Source organism: Jatropha curcas, chromosome 6 (genome assembly GCF_041381405.1).
Source record: "Jatropha curcas cultivar XTBG-Jc1 chromosome 6, XTBG_Jcur_1.0, whole genome shotgun sequence".
In the NCBI taxonomy this organism is placed as follows: domain Eukaryota; kingdom Viridiplantae; phylum Streptophyta; class Magnoliopsida; order Malpighiales; family Euphorbiaceae; genus Jatropha; species Jatropha curcas.
This window is the reverse complement of record NC_143156.1, coordinates 28,452,571-28,478,332: the sequence shown is the minus strand read 5'-3', so window position 1 is coordinate 28,478,332 and position 25,762 is coordinate 28,452,571. Positions and strand designations below refer to the sequence as shown.

General features: G+C 29.3%; 3 protein-coding genes across 3 annotated transcripts; 2 read left to right on the top strand and 1 right to left on the bottom strand.

Annotated features, from left to right (window-relative positions):
- Positions 1–1,063, bottom strand: LOC105649247 (putative transcriptional regulator RABBIT EARS). The gene has a single exon (XM_012235840.4). It carries the CDS (start codon positions 880–882, stop codon positions 193–195), a length of 690 nt encoding a protein of 229 aa, XP_012091230.1. The 5' UTR covers positions 883–1,063; the 3' UTR covers positions 1–192.
- An 8,482-nt stretch (positions 1,064–9,545) lies between these two features.
- On the top strand, positions 9,546–13,669 carry LOC149495879 (uncharacterized). Its single transcript, XM_089722305.1, has 2 exons — positions 9,546–13,138; positions 13,212–13,669. The coding sequence occupies exon 1, from the start codon at positions 9,670–9,672 to the stop codon at positions 13,114–13,116; it is 3,447 nt and encodes a 1,148-aa protein (XP_089578431.1). The 5' UTR covers positions 9,546–9,669; the 3' UTR covers positions 13,117–13,138; positions 13,212–13,669.
- A 7,827-nt stretch (positions 13,670–21,496) lies between these two features.
- On the top strand, positions 21,497–24,986 carry LOC149495878 (uncharacterized). Its single transcript, XM_089723371.1, has 2 exons — positions 21,497–24,712; positions 24,786–24,986. The coding sequence occupies exon 1, from the start codon at positions 21,529–21,531 to the stop codon at positions 24,688–24,690; it is 3,162 nt and encodes a 1,053-aa protein (XP_089579497.1). The 5' UTR covers positions 21,497–21,528; the 3' UTR covers positions 24,691–24,712; positions 24,786–24,986.
- Positions 24,987–25,762: the final 776 nt, after the last annotated feature.

The window sequence follows — 25,762 nt, the reverse complement described above, 5'->3', positions numbered from 1 at the left end:
TTTAATATTTATACAAGATCTTAATAGAGGCATTTGCCTCTCATCCATTAGATAATCAAAAGGTAAAAATAAAGTAGATGGAAGATTAAAAAAAAAAGAATTAAAAGCAAATTAAGATGATTAATATTAATTTTCTTTCATCTTAATTATTAAAAGAAACTAAAATTGCATGCACTAATAAATAATACTCTACTACTTCACTTTTGGTGGCTCTCCAAGCCTGAGCTCAAGATCTATATCTTCCATAGAAACAGATTTAGCCTCAATTACTTCTGGTTGAAGACTGTATCTGTCACTTGAGCATGGCTTAATCAAGAAAGACACTGTCGAAATCGCGGTCTTTGGCCTTTTACAGCTATTATCACCATTAGAACCAATTAGAGAATTAAACCCCTTGAACAACTCAGCTTCAACAAAACCATCATGATCAGACAAACTTCTTGAATCTTCTTCTCTTGGATTCTTCACAGGCTTTGTATCATTTATGTTTTCTTGAGTAGACAAAGCAGAAATCCTAGAAGATGAAGAAGGAGAGGTAACAATGTTACTAGAGGTAGAATTAAGGATAAGATTGTTATAGTTTTGGGTTTGAGTTTGATGAAATTGAAAATTTTCATGATTTTGCTTAAGCCTAGCTCTATCTCTTCTATGAACATTCATGTGACCACCTAGGGCTTGAGCTGACCTAAATTCTCTTTTACAAAAACTACAAGAATAACATCTCGGAGGCCATATGCATCCACCAAGAGAACCTGAAGCATCTTCTGCAAAAGCTTTCTCTTCCCAAGAAAATTCATTAACGGAGTTTTGCCAAACCTGAAATTTTGATTTCAAGAATTGTGATCTCCTCTTCATCCACATCAAGTACTGAGTTTGCTCCATTTTGACTAATCAAGAAACAGAAAGAAAAAGAAAAAGAAAAGAAAAGGAGCAGGATTTCTTGATAGCAACTGCTTTAATGGAAGGTGTAGAGGTTAAAACACAGGAAAAGAAAGTGAAGCTCTTTATTGATATATCTATATTTATATATATTGAATACATGAAAGGTCCTTGAGAATCTAAAAATGATGATGAAAGAAAAAAGATGGGACTAAAAGGTCTTATTATTTGTCATTTGCAGAGAAGCTATATATAAGCTGTTGTTGGCTTTTAACTGGTTTTAATATACTCAGTCACTATTAGAAGGTATTATATATTTTGGGAATTTTGGGAGAGGACCCATTGAAGCAACTGTCAAACCATTCCATATACACATGCATGAAACACCTAACAGCCACTAATAATGGAGGAGACATTAGATTATATATCTTATTGGCTGCAATATACATATAATTTATTTTCTGGCACTCTATAGCTTATATATAGGGGCAGGGATGCAAATGGAGTTATATGAATGGGGTCAATTCATGTATATATACTTGACAATGAAAATAAAATTAATTATTAGTAAGGACAAGAAGGAATTTTGCTAATCTTGTTTTTTTTAGTTGATTATATGATAAATATCCCTAAGTAATTTTTAATCCTCTTTCACATATATATAGACATAGTTTGACTTTCATATGGATTAAGAAAAATTAATTAACATAGTTTTTTTTTTTTTTTGAATATTAGGCAATGAGGATTCAAACATGAATCTATTGCCAAGTCGTATATGCACTTACCATTAGACTATACCTTATTGTGTATACTAATTAATAATTTAATAAAGCTGAATTATAGCTTTTTTTTAGCTTTTTTTTTTTTTTTCAAAACATCCCTTTATAATATTAAATGATGGACATCAATTAGGAATATGGATATACATTAAATAGGGTATGTTAAGAAATCAGATGATAAATGATCCAAAAGAAAAAGTGAATATATATATATATATATATATATATATATATATATATATATATATATATATATATATATATATATATATATAAGAGGGTGTATTATTCAATTAAGTAATTTATAATATTTCAATATTTTTTTATTACCATGGACACCAAGATATAGTCTAATAGTAAATACATATACCACGTTAAAATAAATTCAAATTTGAATCACACTCTTTCAATACTCAAAAAAAAAAACATTAATATTTTATTACCATGAATATTTTTACATTTTTGAGTATAAGACTGTTCTCGTTTTAGAGTTGGTAACTGCTTGTGCCCATAATTTTTTTTTCAATATTTTGTTAGCAAGGTATGCATATGATTAATAAAAACATTAATCATGATTGTCAATATATTTTAAACATTTATAATTCTTTTTGGTGTCATCTTTATATTTATATATATATATATATATATATATATATATATATATATATATATATATATATATATATATATATATAATTAGAGAGAATAAGGAAATAATTAATACATGCAATTAAGCCTATTGCATTATACTATATACAGTAGATGCGTAGGAGACATGTACACCTACCCAGGAAGACTTAAATCATGACAGGACAAGCACTCAGAAAAGATTTTATTGAAAAAATCGTAAACATACGATAAATATGTTTGGAATCAATAATATATATGCATGCATTTTATCAATAATAATATATTCAGTAGGTATTTGTCATATCTTATTGAATCTTCCAATTTCATCAACTCAAAGGTTGCTTTTACTTCTCTCAGTGCAAAGGTTCCAATTATTCCTTTTTGCAGTATACACGTATTTAATTAATTAAAATGATTAAAACACATTTATAAGATAAGATAGCTTAATCACTCTTTGATTTAATCAAATCACACTTATCTTTTTGTATGTTTACTTATATGGGTTTAATTAGAATGTATTCATGTAATTAGTATGACAATTTTATCATTTGTTTAACCCGATTATTCTTCATCTCTTTCACTTTGAAATAATTTATATTTCTTTTTCTTTTTTCTTTTCTTTTTTAGATTTATACTCTCTCATTTTCATGTAATATGATAAGTCAAATGGGCTTGAAATTACATTATAAGTCACACAACGGGAATAACTATCGTATTGACTCAAGTAAATTGATGAAAATTCTTATTGTCAAATTACTCGAACCCAAGACTTTTTATTTCCTTCGTTCTCATAGAAAGTAAATTAAAGAACAATTAACCAAATTACACCTAATTATTAGCAATTGATTTTTCTTTTTAAATCTATGTCTTTCTATTATTATTATTATTATTATTCTTTCCTTTCTTCAGATTTTTAATTCTCTCATTTGCTTGCAACAATATATAATCATGTTTTTTTCCCTTAAAATTCGTGTCTCAAGATTTTGAAATAAAGTGAATATAAAGACAAATAATGAACTTAAAAGTATTAATACACTTTTGATTGACAAAACATTAATATTTTGCTTCATATATCATTTAATCTGAACTTAAAAAGATAAAACTAATGTTAAGATTACAATTAAAATGAGAGAGAGAGGAAAATTAAAAAAAAAAAAAAAAAAAAAGAAGAAGAGGAAGAAGAACTATTTACAGAAAAAAATTTCATGGAGTCGGTTTGATTTTGATTTTGATTTTGAAAAAAATTGTAATTGATGTTGTCTCTTACATATGAGTTTTGCTTTTTGTTTGGCATACAACTAGCTACCTTAATTAACAAACATGAGACTTTACGTCGGCTGAATTGAAATGAAATGAGACAATTAAAGAAATGACAAGCCACCTTATTAACGTATTGGATGGAGGCACTAAGGAAACAAAGCAACAATTAACATAAATAGATTTTTTAAACTTGAGTTTAAACATAGATTTAAGGAAAATTAGCGGTCCAAAATGAATGTAAAAGTATTATATAGACAAAGAAAACGACTAATTAAATTTGACGGAACTCCTTTCAATTAATTAACAACTTATTCCATCCTAAATATGTGATTCCACGAAGCAGGATAAACTGATCTAAATGTATTCCAACATATAAGGAGACAAAGTTCCTCTTAGGAGTTTATATTTGTTATTATCATTCAAATAGATAAAGATATTATAAACTATATTAACTAGTGGTCTAATTGGTAATGATTAATCACTTTTGCATTGTGACATCTTGACCTAACAAAACAATCTTAAGAGGACGGTAGAGTAAAGCTCCTGGCTAGCTTCTAGGATGACAGACTAATTATGGATAATGGAACGTGAAACACACAAATGAATCGAATTATATATCGAAATGGGAAAAACTAATCATTAAAAACACCTTTTTGTGAAATGACCTAGAGAGTTGAAAAAACTTCAAGATTGAGCGTGCTCGCCTAAGAAATCCTAGGATAGGTAATCTCTTAGGAAATTCCCCATTTCATCTGCAGGACAAATTGTGCAGGTATTGTCAATCTAGTATGGATGAAATTGGCTCGATTCAAAACAGACAATTCTTTGGTGGTTGAAGTCGGACGTGACATGCATTTAATTAGTTAATATAAATTTTAGCATATTCATGACGTAAATATATTATTTACGCGTAACATGGATGCATTTAGTTATATTAATATATTATTTACATCTAACATAAACGTGTTTCATTAGTCAGACACGTCTTATATAACTGTAATTAAATATATTTGGAATTATATATAAATAATCAACCTACTCATATAATCTTTACGTAAGATTTTCTCTTCACATATTATAATATTCTAATAGAAATATACATGATGAATGATTTGGATTAGGGTTTTTTTTAATTAATCAAACTATTGTCTATGCAAAAATGGGACCTTATTCTAAATTATGGGAATTAATGCACAATTGCTGGATGATTAGGGTTCTTGGAGTCAAATTGTGAGATCACATTAGCAACTATTAGTATATATATGATGGAATTTCAGCAATCTATCAATATCATAAACATTTTAACATAATTTTTGTCGAAAATTTGTTTGAATTATGCTATTTAACATACTATAGCTAGAATCATAAATTGAGACTATGGGTATAATGTCATTTGGCATCATATGAAAATCCTGAAGCATAAGAGATAAGATTTTAAGGTACTCACATTTCAAAAAAAAAAAAAAAAAAAAAGAAAAAGATTTGAAATTACTCTTAAATATTATAATTAAATGATTGGATAAGAACTTAGCTATAAAATCCCAGCAGGAAGCACGTGTTCACGGGTTGGCATCAAATTTTTTATAACCCTACTTCCTTATAGCTAGAAATGGAGGTGACTGATATATACACGAATTTTTTTTTTTCTTTTAGATCTTGACAGGCCTTTTTTTATAAGGCCGATGATATTCAGAAAAATAATTATTTCAACAGCAGCTGCTTTAGGTTTGAAACATTTAACTCTGTGTAAATATATAATGAAAGGATATGTTTTATTTCTACAAATCCCAACTGCTCGAAAATTTTCTATTTCAAATTTTTATTAATTCACAACTAAATTTTGATAAATCTAAAGACGATTATGAGTTCGCTCGGCAAAATTAGTTGTATTGATAGCTGTTAATTATTTTAGTAACGCTTAACTGTTAGCTGTTTAAATAGCTTTTCATATACAAAACGCTAAAAGCTAAACATTATCCGAGTTAACTTTTTATAAAACGCTATCTTAATCTCTAAAAGCTAGTTCAAATTCTATTGGCAAACGCAACCTATATTTATAATTTTATTAACGATTAAAAAAAAAGATTCTATATTCCACGGTAAAGGTTTGCAACTATTTTTTTTGTGAATAACAAAAACGGAGCGTGAGATACACATTGCATAAAATACAAACTACATAAACATATAATTTTTAATCTAATTAAGAAGTATATATGTTTTGAATTTAATTAATTTGTCTTGAGACAACTTGGAATATAGGATTCCTTTCTTCCAATAGCTTAAAATCCAAAAATTCCAAAACATATTTGTTTGTTTATTATAGCTTAATTAAGTCAAGATTGGTTATATTAATAATTGGAAAGACCTAATCAAATAGTAGAAGCAACAGTGCGTTATCAAAATCATTGACTGGACAACACTATTCCTTCATTAAAAATACAAGTAGGGTTGTCTTCATGCATTCATGGATTCTTGCTGCAATCAACTTGTGAAAGAAGCAATTTAAATAAATTAAACATTATGCCTTGATTGCAAAAGAACAAAGAGATGGCTTAAATAGATTTCCTTTTTAACAAAAAAAAAAAAAAAAAAAAAAAACATGACTATTATAAATCTATAATTGTGCCGACTGAGTGGAAGAAGGGGATTGAATAATATAATTTATTATTGAATCATTTGTATTTCTTTAAAAATTTTAAAAATTTCTGCTAATTATATATCTGATTAATTTATAATATGATTTTTCTTAATCTGAAATTTATAGTATGGTTAGTTCATAAATCAATTAATTTATCACTATATTAAAATAATAGATAGAAATATCATAATTAGAGCTATTTCAACACCCACCAAGGGAGTGGTTCCTCTAAAATTTTTACTTTTTCAAACAAATGAAAAATAAATTTATTTTCTTTATTTCGTTATATCCAAACATAAGAGTGGAAAATAATTATTAAAAAAAAAATTAACAATTTCTCAATATTTTTCTCTATTATTTTCTTTCCTTATTAGTTATGACCAGCAGATAGCATCTAAAAGATGTTAATTTTTATTTTTTTCAATTCCTTAGTTTTTATTTGATTGATTTATTTTATGGACCTCTAAGTTTTAAATTATCTACTCATTAAATTACATTTTAGACAATAAAAAATAAAACTAAAATTATACATTTCGTGTAATGCGTAGACACATAATTAGTTATTATTTGAAATTGTAGAATATAAAATATAATTACAGAATATAATATGCATTATCCATGAAGTATTGAAGTTCAAGCCATAAAAATGATATCTATAACTATATTTGATAGGCCTCGATAAGACAATTGAAGCCCCCAATCTAACTTCAAAGGCTTAGCCAACGTAGCCCAAAACTTAACCATCCACAAACCCATACCAAGTTGCAAGAATTGGACTTCAGCCGGGTGGACCTCTCCTTGGTTTTTCCGTTCTCGGACTAAAATCCCATTATATTTAGAAAGTGAATTTTTTAAAAATTTTTAAAAACATTTGTTTACATATGTCATTCGAATTCAATAAATATTAAAAATTAAAAATGTTGATCCTAAAATATTAAAAATTTTATTTATAAAACAGTGAACTTTTTTTAATTTTTACTCCCTTAAATTTTGAAAATTTAGGTTTAGTGAAATCATCTTTTTTTTTTTTCTTTTTTGTAATGAGTTTAATTCTATGACTATAAGTGAATATTTCAATGTCCTTTTTTTATTTTATTTTAAATTTAAATTATCAATTAAACAGTTATTTTTATCGAAACACTTTTGCTTTCAATTGCTACTTAGCAAAAAGCTAACAACTAATATTTAACAGCTACTAAAACAGATAACTATTAAAATAACTAATAGCTGTTAAAATAACTAAATTTGCTGAACCGATCCTTAGTCTAATTTACACGTCATGCTATCTATGAATTTTTCAATTAGTAGACCATAATGATGATTGAAGGAAATTTGATTCGCGAATAATGAGGCAGGAAGACTTGTCTAGTCTTTAAGATTAAAATTGCTTGGCTGGAATGAAAACACAGCATAATGGTTAACTTGTTAAAGAAACTTGGAGCAAATAAAGACTTGCATAAGTCTTTAAAGAGCGACTGATTTTGACACGATGTTTCAATTTCGTCCTTCTAAATTCTAACAATTCACTTGTTGATTGTCTTTTTTTTTTTTTTAAAAGAAGAAGAGGAAACTTCGTTAATGAATAGAACCAGAAATAAAAAGAGATTCAATATGAGAAGAGCATCGATGTGAGAAGAAATCTCAAACTAAATATGAAAACCAGTATAGAAACAAGATAATATTGCTAAAGCATGAGAAGCTTTATTTACCGATCTCCTAACCTAATCAATAGTAACATGATCACTATTGTTACACAACTCAAACACAATCTCTAGAACAAGATCTGATTGTCTTTTAATCAGAGGATTATAGTGATTTGCAAAATAAACATTTGCATGTAATAAGCATATGAAATCCTTATCAACATAATTCTCAATGAATTACTAATACTAATAAATATAAATAGTTTAACAAATAACAAAAACTTAATAATTTAATAAATAATAAAAATTAATCAGACTACTTTTGTCCATTGAATTATTTTCCTGATATATCCTTATATAATAATTATTGAGATAACTATAAGAGAATGATGACCAAATATAATTTTTTTTTCTTTACTTATAATGTGTGCACTTATTTTTTAATTTATATTTGTTTTGTTCATGAAATTTAAGATTAAACTTAAACTCACATAATAATATTTAAGATATATAATGTTAAAAGAAATTTAAACACACCTTCAAAATCATCGTTTTACCTTATTATATATACACGATGTAACACTTTACCATTAAACTAAAAAAAGAATTATTATTAGGCAGTTATAGTAATTAAATCATCATTTTTCTTAATGTAATTGTCAATTCGATCGTCACTATTGTCAAAACCAACATTTTTCTCTCCTTTTGTTTTTCTTTTTCCATCCACTTCACAAGTGACATCCAGACATAGTTTAGCTACGAATTTCTTAGTTTGTAGATTTTAAATATCATATTCATTACAAAATTATGGTTTGGAGGAAATATGATCGATGAATATTACATTTGCATGACCGTAACGAAAACGTAGCATAATGGTTAATTTATCAAAGAATTTAGAGGCAAAGAAAGACTTGCATAAGTCTTCGGATAGTGACTGAATTTGACACAACACTTCAATCTAGTCGTTCTCAGGCTTAACCATTCACTTGTTGATTGACTTTTTTAATTAGAGGGTTATAAGTGATAGGCAAATAAATTTCATCCTTTGCCTGAAGATAAGGATCAATACTCTAATAATATCCCTACATGGTACATGGCGTAGGGAAAAACTTATTTATACTCTGTTTATATCTCCACCTATAAACTAAAATAATAAAATTTAATATTTTTTATTGAAATGAGAATATTTCTGTTCATACATTTGGAAAAAAAAAAATTCGAAACAATTTTTTAAAAAATCCCTAATTTCATTTGCTTGGTCTATAAATGAGGTCATGCACCGGATCTAGACAAAATTTTTCCATATGGTGCATGCATGCAAGACTTGAAAAGTTCTTGCCTTCTTAGATGTACTTTTATTTTATTTTGGTTTTAATTATGAGCTATTCAAAAATACAAAAAATATCAGTCTAGCTTATTTTTCTGAATTCTTTTTTTTTTTTTTTTGAAAACCTTGAGGATTTTTCTAAAAAAAAAAAAAAAAAAGAAAAACTTTGAGAAAAAGTTCGATAATGCAGAAACAGAAAACAACGTAATTTCTAAAAGATAAAATTTATGATCCAATTTTGTTAAAAATAATTAGAGTAAATTATTCTAACTATTAAAAAAATTATGAAACAAAATATAGTGTAATTTATAATAACAACAAAAATAGAATAGAATTACAGTGGCTCTTGCACTAAGTGGTAGAAATTAAAGAGCGAATGTTTAAAATAATTAGAAAAAAGAAAAAGAAGAGAGAACATTATCATGATTCAAACAAGAAGGGAATCAAGTGGTCTATAAATAGGGAGTGATATATGCTGAAATTGATCATAATTAAATTTGGCAAACACAAAACATGGGTTTTGGTTGCTTACTGTGGCATTTTCAATTTCTCTGCCTCCTTCTATTTCACTTCTGTTTTCAATCTCATTCTTCAAATATTACAAATTCCCCTTTCTCAAATGTAGTTTGCCAGCTTGATCAAAGCAATGCCTTGCTCCAATTCAAAAACTCCTTCTCCATTACGAGTTATGATCCTTATCTTAATTCTTATTCCAAGACAGATTCATGGAAAGAGGGCACGGATTGTTGCTTCTTTTGGGATGGTGTCAGCTGTGACTTTAATACTGGCTATGTGATTGGGCTTAACCTTTCTAGGAGTATGCTTTATGGTAACTTCCATTCTAATAATTCTCTTTTCGCTCTTCATCATCTTCAAAAACTAGATCTCTCTTCCAATAATTTCAGAGGCTCCATAATTCCATCTCAAATTGGCCATTTGTTGAGCTTGACACACCTTAATCTACATTATTCAAGCTTTGCTAGCCAAATTCCATTAGAAATCGGTCAGCTATCCAATTTGGTTTCTCTTGATCTTTCCCAGAACTTTGGTTTGACATTAGAAACAACTGCTAGTTTTGATAGGCTTATTCGAAACTTAACCAAGTTGCAAGAATTAGACCTGAGCGATGCAGACCTGTCTTTGGTTTCTCCTAATTCCTTTATCAATTTATCTACTTCTTTGTCATCCCTCATACTCTCATCTTCTGGGTTGAGAGGGAGATTTCCAGACAGTATAATTCAGCTTCCACATCTGGAAGTCCTAGACTTAGCGTATAATGAAGGCCTCAATAGCACTTTTCCAACGTCAAATTGGAGTCTTTCACTCTACCACTTGTCTCTTTCTCAAACTGAAATTCCAATATATTTAGAAAATAAATTTTTCAAAAATCTAAATTTGTTAGAATCACTGCAACTCAGAAGTTGCAATTTCATAGGGTCTAATCTTGCATTGTTTGGTAATTTATCAAAACTCACTGAGTTGGATCTATCGTCTAATAATTTCGTTGGTCAAATTCCATTAGAAATCAGTCAACTATCTAATTTGATTTCTCTTGATCTTTCCGAGAATAGTCTTTTAATACAAACAACTACTAGCATTAACAAGCTTGTTCGAAACTTTACCAAATTGCAACAGTTGGACTTGACGTTTACAAACCTCTCTTTGGTTTCACCTAATTCATTTATCAATTTATCTTCTTCTTTGTCATCTCTCACACTTTCATATTCTAGATTAAGAGGAAAATTTCCAAATAATATAATTCAGCTTCCAAACCTTAAAGTTCTTGATTTATCAAAGAATGAAGGTCTCACTGGCTCCACTTTCATATCAAATTGGAGTATCTCACTCAAATACTTGTCACTTTCTTCAACTAAAATTTCGATTTATTTAGAAAATGAATTCTTCAAGAATCTGAAGTTGTTGCAAGTACTGCAACTCAATAGTTGCAATTTTATAGGGTCTAATCTTGAATTGTTTGGTAATTTATCCAAACTCAGTGTATTGGAACTTGGATATAATAATTTCACTGGTCAAATTCCATCCTCAATTGGAAAACTTGACAAACTCTATCGCTTGGACCTTTCACACAATAATTTTAGTGGCCCAATTCCTACCTCATTTGCAAACCTTAGCCAGCTCTCCCATTTACTTATGGCAAACAACAATATCAATGGTCCAATTCCATCTTTCATTGGAAACTTTAACCAACTCCAATATTTGTTCCTTTCACACAATAATTTTAGTGGCCCAATTCCTCCCTCATTTGCAAACCTTAGCCAGCTCTCCCATTTACTTATGGCAAACAACAATATCAATGGTCCAATTCCATCTTTCATTGGAAACTTTAACCAACTCCAATATTTGTTCCTTTCATACAATAATTTTAGTGGCCCAATTCCTCCCTCATTTGCAAACCTTAGCCAACTCTTCATTTTGTATATGAAAAACAACAATATCAATGGTCCAATTCCATCTTTCATTGGAAAATGTAACCAACTCCTACTTTTGTCACTTTCATACAATAATTTTAGTGGTCCAATTCCTTCAGATATTTGCAGGCTCTCTAGCCTATGGTACTTGAGTTTGTCTAATAACTTGCTCTCTGGTCAAGTATGTCAATTCAAATATAATAATACATTAGAATATGTTGATCTGAGCCATAACAAGTTGTCTGGCACAATTCCAAGCTCAGTTTTCAATGAGGTGGACTTGATGGTTCTCATTCTTTCATCAAATGAGAAATTGACAGGAGAAATTCCTTCTGCAGTTTGTGAGTCAAAATCACTCCAAATCCTTGACCTGTCGAGTAACAATTTTAGTGGTCCCATTCCACAATGTTTGGGAGACTTCAGCAGTAGCCTTTCAGTGTTACATCTGGGTATGAACAATTTCAATGGAGTTCTCCCTCAAGTATTTTCAGAAGGCAGTAACGTGAGATATTTGAATTTCAATGGCAACCAACTGCAAGGGAAAATCCCAACGTCCATTTCCAATTGTAAAGATTTGGAAATTTTAGATATGGGCAACAATGAGATAGAGGACACATTCCCTTCTTTTCTACAAACTCTTCTAAAGTTGCAGATTCTACAGCTACGATCCAATAGACTCCATGGTTTAGTGAAAAGCCACTCCATTGCCAACTATCTGTTTCCCAAGCTACGGATTTTGGACCTCTCCAACAACAATTTCAGCGGACCTTTGCCTTCATATTATTTCAATAATTTCGATGCAATGATCAATGTTGATCAGCATATGACATACATGGGAGCACCAAACGACTCCTATGATTATTCTGTGAGGTTGACATGGAAAGGATTGGAAATTGAGTTGGTGAAAATCCAAACTCTTTTAACAACCATTAATTTGTCAGGTAATAACTTCACAGGAAAAATTCCAAAGTCAGTTGGACAGCTTAAAGGACTTAAGCAGCTCAACATGTCTCACAATCATCTCATAGGCAATATTGAACCATCAATAGGAAATTTGACCAATCTGGAATCTTTAGACCTCTCTTCAAATAATCTTACTGGAAGGATTCCGATCCAATTGGCAACTTTGACATCCCTCGCAGTATTTTCTGTTTCGCATAATCAACTTGAAGGACCCATACCTACAGGCTCTCAGTTTAACACATTTGATAATAGCTCGTATGAAGGAAACACAAGACTGTGTGGATTTCCACTGCAAAAGGCTTGTAATTCTGGTGAAAGGCAACAAGTCACGACACCATCAGGCGAAGAAGATTCAAACTCTGATGAAAATGGACTTGGATGGAAATCTTTTTTCACAGGATATGCATTTGGAGCAGTGTTTGGTCTCGCAATGGGATACCTTGTGTTCAGAACAAAAAAACCTACTTGGTTGGTGAAGCTGATTGAAGGTGAAGGACATCCAAGGCTGAAAAGAAGTATCAACAACACCTGCATATCTTATCAGAGAAGAAGAAGAAGAAGAAATTAGTGAATGGAATTGCTTTCTGAAGGTAAGTTTTATTATCTGTCTTCATATCAAATTAACAAGATTTTTATTTCATGATGAACTTTGGACTTTGTTAGGTAAATCAAATGATGAATAAGCAGATGGTGCATTTGCATGCCAAGTGGAAAGAAGAGATCTCTTCTGTTGCTCCAGAATCAAATGCGCTACTTGGAACATCTACAACAAAGCTCTTTTAAATTTTTTTAAGCTATAATTTCCTCTCTTTTTTTTGTTGTTTTATCTTCTTTTTTTCTGTGTGTCTATATATGTAAAATAATTTTAAAGTCAGACTTGATTTGTCACTTGAAATAAAATTCAAATCATGTGAAAAAGAAAATCCACAATAAAGAAATAGTTATTTCTTGCCGGAGGAGACTAAAGCCACGTTGCTCTAAGGTTCCATGATTATGAAAGTTGTTGGGTTTGCTTGTCTCTTTCCAAAATTGCAGAAGGGACAGAGTTGGGTGTCCTAATTTAGTTCCCGAGAACCAAACAAATTTGCCAGCATAAACTTAGTATTTCCTTCTGTGTGATAAGAATCACTATAGAACAGTCATAAATTTTATATGCAACGACAAATGATATAGTACAAATCGGAAATTGATATTGCGTTTTTTCAAAAAATTTTCAGTCACTAGAAGATACTAAGTGAAAACTAAAAAATAGTTTAGTATTTTTTTCATTAATTTAATAAAATTCTCTAGTTATTTTGAACAAAGCGATTTTTTTTTTTTTTTTTGTGTTGACGGATGAACATAATTAACTATTTAATATTTTTTTTTAAAAAAAAAAGAGGAATGAACTCATGAATTAGAAAAAATCTCAGGAATTAAATAATAATTTATCCTATTTAATTAAATAATCGTATTAACTCATTTTCATGTCTCTGAGTATAAAATTCATGATGATGAACTACATATTGACTGTAACTTTCCTTTTTACACAGACTAATACGAAAGTGAGTCATAGCATATGATGTGTTTATGTTTATAATGCGATTGATTAATTAACTAACTAATACCTACGTATGTTTAGCTTCATATAATTGTAAATTTGTAACAAAAGTCAAAAACTCGCATTTTTCTCTTTTTTTTTTTTATTTCTTGAAATTCTATGATGCTACTAATTATGCTATTCAAATAAATTTAAAATGTTTTAAAATACTCTTAAAGATGACCAATAAAAAATTACAGTTTATTAATTGATTGGATATAATTTATTTTAATTAATAAATATATGATAAATAAGACATTTAAAATTTTTATATTTTATTTTTCAAATTTATTATTTATTTGAAATTTTTGCATATTCATGGCGTAATTAATATATTATTACGGTGAGTCTCCGGTTGGTCCCAAAAGGCAGAATCCTCTTCCCCTTGCGCGGATCGTGGAATTGTCGTTCAATTTTCTATCAGTTCGCTCTAAGACCCAGTTCATAATTTTTTGTAATAAATTCCAAATTTGACAATTTTGGTTAGATATGTTGATTTCGAATAAATAGTTAATTAAAAAGCAATCATAGGATCTTGGAATGTAAATATATAATTTCCTTAATTAATAGATATGATTGATCCATATATAAATTGAAATGGTATTGAGGAAGATGGGGATTGGCAGAATACTTCAAGAATAATTAAAATTACTTGCAACGGTGCTTAAAGAATATTATTTCAAAGAAAAATTATTGATCGATAATATAGTTAAACTATAAATCAAATGAAGTGGCGAATTAAATTCTCTGTGTAGTAAACATAGTATATAAGTTTAAGCAAGGGAGAACCTAGTATTTGATGGACAGTAGCTATTGCACTATTGCAGATAATTGATACCATTTTATATATAAACTAATGTAATAATGGACATACATATATTTTCTATGTTTTTATATGATTAGTGTCGGTTATATCTAGAAAGGGAATTTTTATGTCAAGACGGAGAAGAGTACATGAAGCATTGATTGATACATAGTTAAAGTTGTAAATTGGGTTACTTAGAAGATGCTTTTCTTAAATTATAATTTAATTGAACCATTGATTCTTAATAGCTAGTCTAGAATTTAATAAATATTAAAGAACGTCGTTGATATCATCCTAAGTAAAGAATGATTGAGAATATTATTGGAAGCAGTTGAAACTTACTTTAATTCGTAAATTTATAGTTTAGATAGTTGGGTGATAATGTTGATGTTTAAGGAGGATGGGTAGCCCGACAGATAGGCTGTGTGAATTGAGTAAATGTTTAGGTGAATAAAAAATGGTTATAGCAGTCGGGATAGTTGTTGTCAATTGCCCAATGGATGGGCTTTGAGAATTTATTACTGAATTATAGTTTTAAGCAGGTGGTTTAGTTCAATTTCTAAGGAAAGTTTCGCCGAAATTTCGATAAAATTTAGGCTAATCATATTTAATAATTATGTTAATAGGTTTAGTTAGATTAATTCTTTAACTTGATATATTTAAAATAAACTCTTTATTTATTATTATTATTATTATTATTATTATTATTATTATTATTTATTTTTCAAGAATCAATTATTATATTATATTGTTAATTAATACTCTTGTATTTATTTGAATCGATATATGAATGGTTATTTACGCTCTTGCATAATAGTGTTTAATTACTTAATATGCTTGCATTTAATTGCATTGTTTGATTATTTGTGTTGTGATATTGCTATGCCTTATTTGTGTGGAATTGGGATGAAATGGGTCACTATGGATTTGTGAGAGTGGTCTTCGATATCGTCGGCCAGGTATGGAGAGATCAACGCCCCCATGTGCATATCTGATATGATATAGATGATATGAAAAACCACAAGGTGGCCTCCTGTTGGTATGGAAAAGAAAAGAGGGTATAAAAAAAAGGAGAGGTTTGGTCAAGTGAGGATTAGACTGGTCGGCTAGATATGGGAGATCAACTCCCTGGTACACACGTCATGAGAGAATGGGCCATATGGAAGGACGGCTCATCGGGGGTTTCGGTGAGGTCACTGACTAATTTTCTCGTTATGTGATTATGTGAAGGTAATAATATTTTTGATTGTTGTTGTTATGTCATTTGTGTGATCGCTTGCTTGATCATATAACTAGTCGGATGACTAGATGGATATATTTACACATTCGTGTGAATGCATGTGTTGTGCAATAATTATTATTTTTTATAAAACTTACATGTCCTTGTTTAACTTTTTCAGGAAGTAGATTCTTCTTGTCCTAGTAAAGCTCTATTTCCTTCATTGCAAAGCTAGAAAAGAATTTTCTAATTTCATTAATTAATTAAATAATTATATGTATGAGAACTTATTTATATTTATATTTATTTATTAGTGAATTCTACAATTGTAAGATTTATGCACCTCTAGTCATGTATTAAAATAGATATAATAATTTTATGAAACCATAAATGTTTTAATTATTTTTCTAAGTGTATGTATTAATCAGTAGCCCATATTATGAATGATAAGTATTATTATTAGGCTCAAACTATGTTTTATTCGAGATATTGAAATTGGGCTAGGAATGTGTGATTATATATATATATATATATATATACATGAATTTATATGGGTTTATTACTCCTAGGATTTTGCATGGCGTGTATGAGTTTGGTAGTTTAGGCTTACTACGGGCCTCAAGAGCCTTAAAGTTATTTGGGTCCTATTCCGTTCCGAGTCATGATATTGGGTTGTGACAGTAACATGGATGCATTTAGTTATGTTAGTATATTATTTACGTCTAACATAAACGTGTTTCATTAATCAGACACTTTTTGTATAAGTCTAATTAAATATATTTGGAATTATATATAAATAATCAACCTACTCATATAATTAATCATGTAAGATTTTCTCTTTACATTATTATAATATTCTAATAGAAATTTCCATGATGAATGATTTGGATTAGGGTTTCTCTTAACTAATCAAACTATTGTCTATGCAAAAATGGGACCTTATTCTAAATTATGGGAATTAGTGCACAATTGCTGGATGATTATGGTTCTTGGCGTCAAATTGTGAGATCACACTATTAGTATATACACGATGGAATTTCAGCAATCTATCAATATCATAAACATTTTTTAACATAATTTTTGTTGAAAATTTGTTTGAATTATGCTATTTAATGGATTGAATAAATCTATTTCATACTATAGCTAGAATCATCAATTGAGACTATTGGTATGAAATTAATTAATTTACACGAATTAATTGATATTGATTCATAAATTTACTTTTATTTCATGCACTTGCTTTCAATATAAAAGCCTTTCAGCAACAGTTTCTTCTTGTTTAGCATTTATATAACTAATATAAAAAATAGTTAATTTTGCCGAATCGAATAAATAAATTTAGCAACACAGTTGAGAATGGCATTGTCCACTTGCTGGAGTTAATTAGGACCCTTATATCTGGAGCATTAATAAAGGTAAGCCAATTATTGGTTTTCATTGAATGAGCAGATCGCCATCGACATCTGAGTAGTTAGTTGCTTTAAATTGATGGTGACAAACAGCCACAAAAATGATCAAACAGAACAATCTGAGACTCAGACAAGTTACAAAAATCTAGAACCATCCCCATTTAGGATTGTAAACAAATCGAGTCAAGCCGAGTTGGTTTAAGATGCTCATTTAAAAAAGCTTAGACTTGTCTGTTTAATGAAAAGATATGTTTCATTTCTACAAATCCTAACTGCTCGAAAATTTTCTATTTCAAATTTTTACTAATTTACAACTAAATTTTGTTAAATCTAAAGATAATTATGGATTTTTTTCAGTAAAATTAGCTATTTTGATATATGTTAGTTGTTTTGGTAGCGGTTAACTGTTAGCTGTTTCAGTAACTTTTTTATATACAAAACGCTAAATATTACACGGGTTAAATTTTTATAAAACGTTATTTTAAGCTTTAAAAGCTAGTTCAAATGCTATTGGCAAACACAACCTATATTTATAATTTTAATAAAGATTTAAAAAAAAAAGATTGTATATTCCATGGTAAAAATACAAGTAGGTTTGTCTTCACGTATTCATGGATTCTTGCTGCAATTAACTTGTGGAAGAAGCAATTTAAATAAATTAAACATTATGCCTTAATTGCAAACGAACAGAGAGATGGCTCAAATAGATTTCTTTTTGAACAAAAAATTTAAAAAAAAAACATGACTATTATAAATCTATTATTGAATTATTTGTATTTCTTTAAAATTTGTAATGATTTCTGCTAATTATATATCTTATTAATTTATAGTATGATTTTTCTTACTCTGAAATTTATAGTATGGTTAATTCATAAATCAATTAATTTATCAGTATATTAAAATAATAGAATTTATCAACACCCACCAAAGGAGTGGTTCCTCTAGAATTTTACTTTTTCAAACAAATTTATCTTCTTTATTTCATTATATCCAAACATAAGAGTGGAAAATAATTATGGTAAAAAATTAACAATGTCTCATTATTTTTCACTATTATTTTCTTTCCTTATTAGTTATGACTAGCAGGTTTTTTTTTTTTTTTAATTCCTTAGTATTTATTATTGATTTATCTATTCATTAAAAGCACATTTTAGACAATAAAAAATAACACTAAAATTATACATTTCGTGTAATGCGTAGACACATAATTAGTTATTATTTGAAATTGTAGAATATAAAATGTTATTGATTTATCCAATCTAACTTCAATCTAACTTCAAAGGCTTAGCCAATGTAGCCCAAAACTTAACCATTCACAAACCCATACCAAGTTCCAAGAATTGGACTTCAGCCAGATCTGTTTTTGGTTCTTCCTTTCTTGGACTAAAATTCCATTATATTTAGAAAATGAATTTTTTAACATTTTTTTAACTTTTTAAAAATATTTATTTATATATCCATTTGAATTCAAGAAATATTAAAAATTAAAAATATTGATCCATAAAATATAAAAAATTTTTCATTTTATTTATAAAACAGTGAACTTTTCAATTTTTACTCCCTTAAATTTTGAAAATTTAGGTTTAGTGAAATCATCTTTTTTTTTTTCTTTTTTGTAATGAGTTTAATTCTATAACTATAAGTAAATATTTCAATGTCCTTTTTTATTATTTTAAATTTAATTATCTATCAAACAGTTATTTTTATCGAAACACTTTTGTTTTTAATTGCTACTTAGCTAAAAGCTAACAACTAATATTTAACCGCTACTAAAACAGCTAACAACAATTAAAATAACTAATAGCTGCTAAAATAGCTAAATTTGCCGATCCTTAGTCTAATCTATGCGTCACGCTATCTATGAATTTTTCGATTAATAAACCTTAATGATGGTTGAAGGAAATTTGGTTCGTGAATAATGAGGCAGGAAGACTTGTATAAGTCATTGGCTGGACTTTAAGATAAAAATTGCTTGGCTGGAATGGTTAACTTATTAAAGAATTGTGGGGCAAATAAAGACTTGCATAAGTCTCCAAAGAATTGATTGTCCTTCTTTTTTTTTTTTTTTTTTTAGAGAAGAAGAGGAAACTTCATTAATGAATAGAACCAGAAATAAAAAGAGATTCAACATAAGAAGAGAGTCTCGTGAGAAGAAATCTCAAACTACATATGAAAACTAGTATAGAAACATGATAATATTGCTAAAGCATGAGAAGCTTTATTTACCGATCCCCTAACCTAATCAATAGTAACATGATCACTGTTGTTACACAACTCAAACACAATCTCTAGAACAAGATTTGATTGTCTTTTAATCAGAACATTATAGTGATTTGCAAAATAAACCTTTGCATGTAATAAGCATATGAAATCCTTATCAATATAATTGTCAATAAAGTACTAATACTAATAAATATAAATAATAGTTTAAAAAATAACAAAAACTTAATAATTTAATAAATAATAAAAATTAATCAGAATACTTTTTTCCATTGAATTATTTTCCTGATATATCCTTATATAATAATTATTGAGATAACTATAAGAGAATGATGACCAAATATAATTTTTTTCTTTACTTATAATGTGTGCACTTATTTTTTAATTTATATTTGTTTTGTTCATGAAATTTAAGATTAAACTTAAACTCACATAATAATATTTAAGATATATAATGTTAAAAGAAATTTGAACTCACCTTCAAAATCATCGTTTTACCTTATTATATATATACACGATGTAACAGTTTACCATTAAACTAAAAAAAGAATTATTATTAGGCAATTACAGTAATTAAATCATCGTTTTTCTTAATGTAATTGTCAATTCGATCGTAACTATTGTCAAAACCAACATTTTTCTCTCCCTTTGTTTTTCTTTTTCCATCTAGTTCACATGTGACATCCAGACATAGTTTGGCTACGAATTTCTTAGTTTGTAGATTTTAAATATCATATTCATTAAAAAATTATGGTTTGGAGGGAAACGTAGCGTAATGGTTAACTTATGAAAGAATTTAGAGGCAAAGAAAGACTTGCATAAGTCTTCAGACAGTGACTGAAATTACATCATTCTTCAGGCTTAACTATTCACTTGTTGATTGACTTTTTTAATTAGAGGGTTATAAGTGAAAGGCAAATAAATTTCATCCTTTGCCCAAAGATACAGATCGATGCTCTAATAACATCCCTACGTGGTATATTGTGCAGGAAAAAACTTATTTAGACTCTGTTTATATCCCCATCTATAAATTAAACTCATAAAATTTAGTATTTTTATTGAAATAAGAGTATTTCTGATCATATATTTGGAAAAAAAAATGTTGAAATAATTTTTAAAAAATCTGTAATTTCATCTGATTGATCTATAAATAAGATCATGCACGGATGTAGACAAGTTTTTCCATATGGTGCATGCATGCAAGAGTTGAAAAGTTCTTGCCTTTATTTTGGTTTTAATAATGAGGTGTTCATAAATATGAAAAATATCAGTCTAGTTTATTATTCTAAATTCTTTTTTTTTTTTAAACCTTGAGTATTCTTTAAAAAGAAAAATGAAAAACCTTGAGAAAAAGATCGATAGTGCAGGAACAGAAACCAACGTAATTTCTAAAAGATAAAATTTAAATTTCTTAATTATTCTTCATTAATCATGAGATTTCAACTCCACCAATCTATATAATCCACTTTTGTTAAAAAATAATTAGAGTAAATTATTCTAATTATTAAAAGAAGTTATGAAACAAAGTATAGTGTAATTTATAATAACAATAAAAATAGAATAGAATTACAGTGGCTCTTGCACTAAGTGGTAGAAATTAAAGAGCGAATGTTTAAAATAATTAGAAAAAAGAAAAAGGAGAGAGATAAATATTATCATGATTCAAACAAAAAGGGAATCATGTGGTCTATAAATAGGGAGTGATATATGCTGAAATTGATCATAATTAAATTTGGCAAACACAAAACATGGGTTTTGGTTGCTTACTGCGGCATTTTCAATTTCTCTGCCTCCTTCTATTTCACTTCCATTTTCAATCTCTTTCTTCAAATATTACAAATTCCCCTTTCTCAAATGTAGTTTGCCAGCTTGATCAAAGCAATGCCTTGCTCCAATTCAAAAACTCCTTCTCCATTAGGAGTTATGATCCTTCTATTAATTCTTATTCCAAGTCAGATTCATGGAAAGAGGGCACGGATTGTTGCTTCTTTTGGGATGGTGTCAGCTGTGACTTTAATACTAGCTATGTGATTGGGCTTAACCTTTCTAGCAGTATGCTATATGGTAACTTCCATTCTAATAATTCTCTTTTCGCTCTTCATCATCTTCAAAAACTAGATCTCTCTTCCAATAATTTCAGAGGCTCCATAATTCCATCTCAAATTGGCCATTTGTTGAGCTTGACACACCTTAATCTACATTATGCAAGCTTTGCTAGCCAAATTCCATTAGAAATCGGTCATCTATCCAATTTGGTTTCTCTTGATCTTTCCTTTAACCCTGGTTTGACATTAGAAACAACTGCTAGTTTTGACAAACTTATTCAAAACTTAACCAAGTTGCAAGAATTGGACCTGAGCGCTGCAGACCTGTTTTTCGTTTCTCCTAATTCTTTTATCAATTTATCTACTTCTTTGTCATCCCTCAGACTTTCATTTTCTGGATTGAGAGGGAAATTTCCAAGCAGTATAATTCAGCTTCCACATCTCGAAGTCTTAAACTTAGTGTACAATGAAGGCCTCGATGGCTCTTTTCCAACGTCAAATTGGAGTCTTTCACTCTACCATTTGTCTCTTTCTCACACTGAAATTCCAGTATATTTAGAAAATGAATTTTTCAAAAATCTAAATTTGTTGGAATCACTGCAACTCCGAAATTGCAATTTCATAGGGTCTAATCTTGCATTGTTTGGTAATTTATCAAAACTCACTGAGTTGGACCTATCGTCAAATAATTTCGTTGGTCAAATTCCATTAGAAATCGGTCAACTGTCGAATTTGATTTCTCTTGATCTTTCCGGGAACAGTCTTTTAATACAAATAACTACTAGCTTTAACAAGCTTGTTCGAAACTTTACCAAGTTGCAAGAGTTGGACTTGGGGAGTACAAACCTCTCTTTGGTTTCACCTAATTCATTTATCAATTTATCTTCTTCTTTGTCATCTCTCACACTTTCATATTCTGGATTAAGAGGAAAATTTCCAAATAACATAATTCAGCTTCCAAACCTTGAAGGCCTTGTTTTGTCAGGGAATGAAGATCTCACTAGCTCCACTTGTATATCAAATTGGAGTATCTCACTCAACTACTTGTCACTTTCTTCAACTAAAATTCCGATTTATTTAGAAAATGAATTCTTCAAGAATCTGAAGTTGTTGCAAGTACTGCAACTCAATAGTTGCAATTTTATAGGCTCTAATCTCGAATTGTTTGGTAATCTAACCAAACTCAATGTATTGGAACTTAGTGGTAATAATTTCACTGGTCAAATTCCATCCTCAATTGGAAAACTTGAGAAACTCTATTTCTTGGACCTTTCATACAATAATTTTAGTGGCCCAATTCCTCCCTCATTTGCAAACCTTAGCCAGCTTTACAAATTATATATGGGAAGCAACAATATCAATGGTTCAATTCCATCTTTCATTGGAAAGTGTAACCAACTACAACAGTTGGACCTTTCATACAATAATTTTAGTGGTCCAATTCCTTCAGATATTTGCAGGCTCTCTAGCCTATGGTACTTGAGTTTGTCTAATAACTTGCTCACTGGTCAAGTATGTCAATACAAATATAATAATACCTTAAACTATGTTGATCTGAGCCATAACAAGTTGTCTGGCACAGTTCCAAGCTCAATTTTCAATGAGGTGGACTTGGCGGTTCTCATTCTTTCATCAAATGAGAAATTGACGGGAGAAATTCCTTCTGCAGTTTGTGAATCAAAATCACTCCAAATCCTTGACCTGTCGAGTAACAATTTCAGTGGTCCCATTCCACAATGTTTGGGAAACTTCAGCAGTAGCCTTTTAGTATTACATCTGGGTATGAACAACTTTAGTGGAGTTCTCCCTCAAGTATTTTCAGAAGGCAGTAACGTGAGATATTTGAATTTCAATGGCAACCAACTGCAAGGGAAAATCCCAACGTCCATTTCCAATTGTAAAGATTTGGAAATTTTAGATATGGGCAACAATGAAATAGAGGACATATTCCCTTCTTTTCTACAAACTCTTCCAAAGTTGCAGATTCTACAGCTACGATCCAATAGACTCCATGGTTTGGTGAAAAGCCACTCCATTGCCAACTATCCGCTTCCCAAGCTACGGATTTTTGACCTCTCCAACAACAATTTCAGCGGACCTTTGCCTTCATATTATTTCAATAATTTCGATGCGATGATCAATGTTGATCAGAATATGACATACATGGGATTACCAAACTACACCTCTTATGATTATTCTGTGAGCTTGACATTGAAAGGATTGGAAATTGAGTTGGTGAAAATCCAAACTCTTTTAACAACCATTAATTTGTCAGGTAATAACTTCACAGGGAAAATTCCCAAGTCAGTTGGAAAGCTTAAAGCACTTAAGCAGCTCAACATGTCTCATAATCATCTCACAGGCAATATTGAACCATCAATAGGAAATTTGACCAATCTGGAAACTTTGGACCTCTCTTCAAATAATCTTACTGGAAGGATTCCGATCCAATTGGCAACTTTGACATCCCTCGAAGTATTTCGAGTTTCGCATAATCAACTTGAAGGACCCATACCTACAGGCCCTCAGTTCAACACATTTGATAATAGCTCGTATGAAGGAAACACAAGACTGTGTGGATTTCCACTGCAAAAGGCTTGTAATTCTGGTGAAAGGCAACAAGTCACGACACCATCAGGCGAAGAAGATTCAAACTCTGATGAAAATGGATTTGGATGGAAATCTGTTTTCACGGGATATGCATTTGGAGCAGTGTTTGGTCTCGCAATGGGATACCTTGTGTTCAGAACAAGAAAACCTACTTGGTTGGTGAAGCTGATCGAAGGTGAAGGACATCCAAGGCTGAAAAGAAGTATCAACAACACCTGCATATCTTATCAGAGAAGAAGAAGAAGAAGAAATTAGTGAATGGAATTGCTTTCTGAAGGTAAGTTTTATTATCTGTCTTCATATCAAATTAACAAGATTTTTATTTCACGATGAACTTTGGACTTTGTTAGGTAAATCAAATGATGAACAAGCAGATGGTGCATTTGCATGCCAAGTGGAAAGAAGAGATCTCTTTTGTTGCTCCATAATCAAATGTGCTACTTGGAACATCTACAACAAAGCTCTTTTAAATTTTTTTTAAGCTATAATTTCCTCTCTTTTTTTTGTTGTTTTTCTCCTTTTTTTCTGTGTGTCTATATATGTAAAATAATTTTAAAGTCAGGCTTGATTTATAACTTGAAATAAAATTCAAATCATGTGAAAAAGAAAATCCATAATAAAGAAATAGTTATTTCTTGCCAGAGGAGACTAAAGCCACGTTGCTCTAAGGTTCCATGATTATGAAAGTTGTTGGGTTTGCTCGTCTCTTTCCAAAATTGCAGAAGGGACAGAGTTGGGTGTCGTAATTTAGTTCCCGAGAACCAAACAAATTTGCCAGCATAAACTTAGTATTTCCCTCTGTGTGATAAGAATCACTATAAATTTAATGTTAAATTATCCAATTTAATATTATAAATTCAATCTTATTCTAATTAGAAATTTGTCCTTTAATATCATTCTGATTATCATTCTGATTAGGATTTCGTTATATCATAACAATATATATATATATATATATATATATATAGTTTTAATTACTTTTGACTATCAAGAATTTTTTGCTTTTGACTATTAAGAATTATTACATAAAACTTTTGTAAATTTGAAATTATTGAGTTTGCAATCATGTCTTCTTCTTGTGGTAAGTACTCTTACATATTTTTAATTTTAATAATTGATTAAAAATATTATTAAGGAATATTTAGCTTATTCTAATTAGAAAAATTTTAATTTTATTGACTTATTAAAATTATATAATAATTTTTAATTGGATTACTTATATTAGTTTCCTTAATTAGATTATTTTAATTAATTAACAAATCTTGTTTGTTTCATTGATTTCTACAAACGGGTTAGAAACCGGATACTTTTCCGTTTGTAAAGTTAT

Excerpts from the sequence above, each read along its gene's own strand:
- LOC149495878 (XM_089723371.1), top strand. The coding sequence starts at position 21,529 with ATGGGTTTTGGTTGCTTACTGCGGCATTTTCAATTTCTCTGCCTCCTT.
- LOC105649247 (XM_012235840.4), bottom strand. The coding sequence starts at position 882 with ATGGAGCAAACTCAGTACTTGATGTGGATGAAGAGGAGATCACAATTC.
- LOC149495879 (XM_089722305.1), top strand. The coding sequence starts at position 9,670 with ATGGGTTTTGGTTGCTTACTGTGGCATTTTCAATTTCTCTGCCTCCTT.